The 7345-nt window shown below is 40.5% G+C and overlaps 1 protein-coding gene across 1 annotated transcript in view; it reads left to right on the top strand.

Annotated features, from left to right (window-relative positions):
• Positions 1 to 5750, top strand: part of DCAF10 (DDB1 and CUL4 associated factor 10) — a 52116-nt gene extending 46366 nt beyond the window's left edge. The window contains exons 6-7 of the mRNA XM_010847080.1: positions 3440 to 3585; positions 4605 to 5750. Coding sequence (XP_010845382.1) covers positions 3440 to 3585; positions 4605 to 4973 — 515 coding nt within the window. The 3' untranslated portion in view covers positions 4974 to 5750. The remainder of the gene's footprint in view (positions 1 to 3439; positions 3586 to 4604) is intronic.
• Positions 5751 to 7345: the final 1595 nt, after the last annotated feature.

Below are 7345 nucleotides of genomic sequence, written 5' to 3'. Positions count from 1 at the left end.
TCATCCCTCGTCAAGGAACTAAGATCCCATATGTCCCTCATTGTGGCCAAAAAACAAACAAAACCCCACAAAGCTAACCAGAGTCTCTAGGTTGAATATCATGGGCTTAAATTTTTTTTGGAATTTGAATTTTGGTTTTACTTCCTGGATTTAAGTTTGGTCCTGTTTGGAGAGAGAATAGTTGGGAAATACAGACTCCAATTAAGATTGTAACAGAAATTAAATGAGAGAGTGCATCATGAAAAATGCTGGGCTGGATGAATCACAAGCTGGAATCAAGATTGCTGGGAGAAATATCAACAACTTCAGATAATGCAGATGATACCACCCTGATGGCAGAAATTGAAGAGGAACTAAAGAGCCTCTTGAGGAAGGTGAAAGAGGAGAGTGAAAAAACTGGCTTAAAACTCAACATTCAGAAAACGAAGATCATGGCATTTGATCTCATCACTTTACAGCAAATAGATGGGAAAAAATGGAAACAGTGGCAGATTTTATTTTCTTGGGCTCCAAAATCACTGCAGATGGTGACTGCAGCCATGAAATTGGAAGACGCTTGCTCCTTAGAATAAAAGCTGACAAACCTAGATAGCATATTAAAAAGCAGAGACATTACTTTTCCAATAAAGGTCCATATAGTCAAAGCTATGGTTTTTCCAGTAGTGATGTACAGATCTACAGTGATGTGAGTAGGACCATAAAGAAGATTGAGCACCAAAGAATATGCTTTTGAACTGTGGTGCTCGAGAAGACTCGAGTCCCTTGGACAGCAAGGAGATGAAACCAGTCAATCTTAAAGGAAATCAAGCCCAAATAGTCACTGGAAGGACTGATGCCTGAAGATGAAGCTCCAGTACTTTGGCCACCTGATGGGATAAGCCGACTCACTGGAAAATACCCTGATGCTGGGAAAGATTGAGGGCAGGAGGACAAGGGGGTGAAAGAGGATTAGATGGATGGACAGCATCACTGACTCCATGGACATGAGTTTGAACAAACTCTGGGAGAGAGTAAAGGACAGGGAAGCCTGGTCCGCTGCAGTCCCTGGGGTTGCAAAGAGTTGGACACGACTTAGCAACTGAGTAACAACAATGGATCTGATAGTGCTATATAATATATAATATAAAGGGATGATTTATCAGGTGCTTGTGAAAGTCGCCTGGTTCCAGCCCGGTAGGCTTTTTGCTCTGCTGTTTCCTTACCTCAACAATGCCTGGCAGCCTCACAGGGGTTGTGGGATAAAGTGAGATACAATGTGGCCCCACTTAGCTTTTGCCAGTTTTTTCCCAGCCAGTGTGGTAGAACTGTCTGGTTAATCTAGCCTATCTACCCCTCAATTGAAATGCTTTCTATCTAGCAAATTTCACTTACCATCCCTCTCCATACTAACCCACATTTGAGGTCTTTCAACACTTTTTATTTGTTCTCCTCTTGGTAGTCTGATGGCTAGATACAGGTTTTGTTTTTGTTTTGGTAGTTTTGGGTCACCTTTTGGAGATATCTTGTACCTAAAAATTTAGAGGAGAGACCTTACATTAGACTTCTAATTAAGGTTTTTCCTGGGTGGCCTTACCTGGTAAATGCCTATTTAATTACTTGATTACTTTTTATGGCTACTTCCAAGAATGGTTTGAGAGTCTTTCCTAACCTAACCTATTGACTATCCATCATCCGGTCCTCTGGATATTAAAGACTATGCTGTCTCCTTTTAAGGTTAAATATTCTCCTCTTAGAGATTTATGCCTGGATATGTAATATTTCTCCTGTGGATTTTTAGGGATGTAGCACAAATAAAAGTAGAGTAACTGATCCAAGTGTAATTAGAGAGGCCCTTGACCCTCCAGTCTTGCTGCCCCATCTCCACTCTGACCCTGTATGGTTCCTCCCTTTAGCCAGCTCTTAAGCAACCTCCAAGGAGCAGAGACTCAAAAACCACTGCTTACCTATTCAGAATGAGTTTCTTTTCTGCTTTGGTTATAGATTTTCAAAATTAATTCTTGAAATAGGATTTTTTTCCCTAAAATTGTTGTTAAAGTTTAATCACATGGGAAATTACTTATATATAATTTGGTTGTAACTGCAGTTTAGAACATAACAGGTTTTTGTCAGTGCAGTAATCTAAAGGGAAGCTTTTAAAAGAAGAGACCACATCAAAGTGAGAAATAATTCACAAAGGGTCTGACAGAGGCAGTTCATTATTTTTAAATTAACTCCTCGGAGAAGGCAATGGCACCCCACTCCAGTACTCTTGCCTGGAAAATCCCATGGACGGAGGAACCTGGTAGGCTGCAGTCCATGGGGTCGCTAAGAGTCAGACACGACTGAGTGACTTCACTTTTATCTTTCACTTTCATACATTGGAGAAGGAAATGGCAACCCACTCCAGTGTTCTTGCCTGGAGAATCCCAGGGACGGGGGAGCCTGGTGGGCTGCCGTCTACAGGGTTGCACAGAGTTGGACACAACTGAAGCGACTTAGCAGCAGCATAGGCACAGAATTTTTGAAATATTTCTCTTGGTATTAAATTTCGAAGTTGCTTCCTTACAGTGTTTATGAAAGTGATTTTCCACATACTCAGGGACATGACATACTCCCATTTGTAACAATGGCTCACTACAGCAGTCACTTTCATCAGTGGCTAGGTAGAAAGAAATGATGGCCATAGCAGAGTACCAGGAATATGTACAGTTGGCAGTATCTCCCACCCCTTGTCTTGACATGTCTCTGTGTGAGTTGTCCTCTCTTACCTCCAAAATTATAGGTCAACTTATTGTTTATGGTACTATCCTAGGGGCTGTAAGTCCTGCTCCTTACATACATCTTTAATCTACATTAAGGCAGTCGTCATGGCTTCCAAGTATTTCTCTGGACTAGAGAGCACCAGGTCTTCTGAGATGAGAATTGTTATCTTTTACTTTTCCAGACTCCTTTCATACCACATAACTTTTGATTCTTATATAGCTTTCTGAGATGCAGATTCAAATCAAAAGGACTCCTAGTCAGCTTTACTGCCGTGTGTGTGTGTGTGTGTGTGTGTGTGTGTGTGTGTGTGTGTGTGTCTCTCAGTCATGTCCGACTCTTTGCAACCCCATGGACTGTAGCCCACCAGGCTCCTTTGTCCGTGGGATTCTTCAGGCAAGAATACTGGAGTGGGTTGCCATTTTCATGCCATTACTGCCTTAGCCATAGATTACTGTTGATTCCTGCTGCAGGAACTTGGATTCTTTAGTCACTGTCATACCCTTTCCCCTACACCCACCTCCAGAAACATAGCCCATACACTGAAGGGCACCTCAGTGTATTTACATGTGGTAGCATAAAGGGCAGATGAAGAAATAAGGAAGCCCCGATGGGGTGGCTGCCAGAAATCAAAGCTTTGATGAGCTGCCTTAGTCTTTTAATAATACGAATTCCACATCCTAATATTCTTATATCTCAGGAATTTCACCACGAAATAGTCTTGAAGTCTTAACCCCTGAAGTTCCTGGTGAGAGAGACCGTGGAAACTGCATCACTTCCTTACAGCTGCACCCAAAAGGCTGGGCCACTCTTCTTCGGTGCTCAAGCAACACTGATGATCAGGAGGTACGGGGCAGCACCACTGCACCTTCAGCGGGGCTGACTGAACAAACTGCCATTGCCATGTGTGCTCATGGTGTCTTAATCCCTTCAAAATCCTTCTTCCTCCTCTCTGGTCTGGGTTTGGCAAGTGGGAGATACTTTAAACCAGTCATCAGCTCAGATTAAGCCCAGTTTAATTCTTGCCTCCTTCATCTCATTGTAAAAAACCTCTTACATAGTAAACCCAGGACTGAGCTAAGCTGACTAAATGGGAGGTTTTGCTAAGTCAGTGGAGTATTACGAGTTTCTCTTTTTACAATGCAGGGGGCCAGGGTTTAATCCCTGGTCAGGGAACTAGACCCTACATGCCACAACTAATATCCTGCATACTGTAACTGAGACCCAGCACAGACAAAATACAAACAAAAAAAACAAAGCTTTGGGAAAGGAAGGGATTGAACTGATAACTAGGGGGAAAGGGGTTGTATGACCTTAGGATCCTCCTTACTCTGGAAAGCTAGTGTCTTCCAAGAATCTCACTAGCTTCAGAAGCCACAGCTAACAGGAGAGAAGAGTCTTCGAAGTGTGTAGGAGAGGTAGTGTAGGGCTTAGATATCTTAACCCTAAAATATCAAGATTGTTGTTACTGTCAGGGGAATTATTACTTTAGAAGTCACAGTAACCTTGGGGAATAAAATGCTTCAAAGTGTCACAGTACAGCAATAACCTTGATATGAATGTAGATAAGACAGTGTGGGGCCTACAGATTTTGTTAATTGGGAGAGGGGTAGCATTCATCTGGATGTTTTCTTGCAGCAGGGATGTAGCTGTGGCATTCTGTTGAGCTTTTGGGGGAAAGAAAGATTATCTGTAGCACTGTTCGGGGCTCTATAACTTTGTTTTTGAATTAATTTTAGTTGAAGTGTAGTTGCTGTACTGCATTTTATAAGTTACAGCTGACTACAGTTATTCACAATTTTTAAAGATGATACTCCATTTATGAAGCTCTGTAACTTTGACTTCGCTCTCTTCTCTCCCTCTAGTGGACTTGTGTCTATGAATTCCAAGAAGGAGCACCCGTGAGACCAGTCGCACCTCGCTGTTCTCTACGCCTAACTCATTACATTGAAGAAGCCAATGTAGGCAGGGGTTATATCAAAGAACTTTGCTTCAGCCCTGATGGGCGAATGATTTCGTCCCCACATGGATATGGGATTCGCTTGTTGGGGTTTGACAAACAGTGCAGTGAACTTATTGACTGTTTGCCCAAAGAAGCCAGTCCCCTGCGGGTGATCCGTTCTCTGTACTCTCACAATGATGTGGTACTGACGACAAAGTTCTCTCCAACACATTGTCAGATCGCCTCTGGGTGCCTTAGTGGACGGGTTTCTTTGTATCAGCCAAAGTTTTAGGCACAATTTAACGTCAAATAAGGAACTCTACTGGTGTTCGACTTCTATATACTTCAATTTAGGTGAAGTATTTTCTTTTTAGAAGATCTTAAAAGTTTGGGTCAAGATCCTGGTTCTTATGGGTCCACAAACATACCTGTGACCTGAGTACTTGATCATCCAGCATCACGAGGCATCGCCAAGTTAGACTCCTTTTGCAGCATTCCTCCACTCCTGCTGACCCGTGCCACTACACTCCAGCTCTGTTGGTAGCTTTGTCAGGTCTCTTTCTTTTAATTCTCTTTCTGTTTTTGATTTTGGTGTGAATTTTGTGGACATTTGGCAGGAGTTTTGGTTGGATTAGGAGAAACTCGTGATGCTAGTATTGAATAAAACCCGGAAGTCTGATGTTGGCATACTGGTTGCTGAAAAGAAATTTCATCTTCACTTATCAGTATTCTTGGCCTTTTAAAGTTGCTGTTAGTTTCTCTATAATGAGCACAGATGATGGCATTATCCTTACAACTGTTACAGTCTTGCAGCAAAATGTCTTTTAGGTTTCCTGTCAAAATTATGTTTTTCACCGTGAGAGTAATTTTGTTGTGAAATTCTAGAAAAAACATTATCACCTCTCTTTGTAATTTACTGTATTTGTATGAATTTTTAAGTCTACAGCATATGTCCTTAGTTGATATTTTGTTCCTGTCAACAGCATTAGAAAGGAAAAGAGAGGAAGGAATGGGCTTGGGTCATTTCTATTGTATGAAGAGGATTTATTTATTAAATTAGTATACTGTCTGTCTGGCCACAGAGTGATGAGAACAATGTAGCTTAGATTTTCTGTTTCCTCCACCACATTATTTGAATCACAGAGTGACAGGTGGAGGGAAAATTGAGAGTAAATAGAGTTGTGTTTTTCTCATTTTCCTTGAGTTCAACTCTTCCTATTAATGAAGAGAGAACTTCCATTTGTTTTCAAGCTGTTGTCATGACTGTGGCAGTCAGTGACTTGGTTGTCAAGACCTTTTGTTGTGTCTTGTTATGGAACATAGCAAGTAAAAAGCATCATGCAGGGGCCAGGCATAAGGCTGACTACTCTGCTGATGCAGGCAGCTTTTTTCTAGTCTTCTCTGCTTTGAATGGGATTATCTTTAGAGGAGATTTTGCCAGAGGTTAGAGTAATTTGAGCCACATGCTGGTTTTTTCCCTCTTAGAACATATTCTCTTAGGCCAGTGGTTCTCAAACATTTAGGGTGCATTATAATCATTGATGTGAAAGTCGCTCAGTCGTGTCCAACTCTTTGTGACCCCAATGGACTACTTCATGGAATTCTCCAGGCCAGAATACTGGAGTGGGTAGCCTTTCCCTTCTCCAATAATCATTGAGGAGCTTGTGAAAAATAGAGAAATCTGACCCTCACCTTAGGAGGTTCTGATTCAGCCTGGGAGAGGACAGGAATCTGTATTTTTAACAGTAACCCCAAATAATTTATATTCAGATGGTTCCTAGATCACAGCTTGAAACATTACTACCTTAAACATCAGTAAATATTTCTGTACCCATCCGGTGCTTACCACAACTCCCAGAAGGTGTTTTGATAGTTTAAAAAATAAGCAAATGAAAGCAATTTTAGAGGTCTTAAAATGGATGCAATCTCATTATTTGATGAATGTAGAAGTTAAGTGACTTAGCTAAGGTCATCCTGCAAAATTAGTGGCAGAGCCAGGACTTGAATTCAGGTCTCTCCATTCCTTGCTCAGGGCAATTTCTACTGTATTATGCTGGCTGTTAAAGATTTATAAACACTTTTTTTTTGTCTTTAAGTTGTATTACTATGGATACCCTTAAACTGGCCAATAGATTGAAAAAGAAAGATATGAGAATATTGATGCTGAGAATTCCAGCGATAAGGAGAAACTTTTAAATCTTATAGAAATATTTACGCAACCCAAATGCATGAATAAAAATAACATTTTTTGTAGAATCTACCAGACAGCCATTTACACACATAGAGGTTACATCTCACTTAGATAATGTTGGCTCTAGGACAAATTTTAAAAATTACATCTTTTTTTTTTACCATGGTTGTTAAAATAAAAATTGTAAATTTTTTTAGTCATCATAAAAAGTACACACTGAAAAACAAGTTTGCCATAAACTTTTTAAAAAATACATGTTTAAAAGAAAGTTTTGGAGACAAAAATACCTAATGCTGATAGTAAAAATAAGCTACTAAGTACAATGGTTATAAGAAATTTCTATATATTGCATCTCCTTTGGAGAGCACTCCATGTTAGATGCTGGGCCCAAATGTTGCCCAACTCTAAATTTCAGTACATGATTCTTAAACCACTCTATCATATGTCAAATAATGTACATACTTTACTGCTAA

This window comes from Bison bison, unplaced genomic scaffold, assembly GCF_000754665.1.
Source record: "Bison bison bison isolate TAMUID 2011002044 unplaced genomic scaffold, Bison_UMD1.0 scf7180017864243, whole genome shotgun sequence".
NCBI lineage: Eukaryota > Metazoa > Chordata > Mammalia > Artiodactyla > Bovidae > Bison > Bison bison.
Note: the sequence above shows the minus strand (reverse complement) of the source record. Positions and strands in the feature narration are given on the sequence as shown.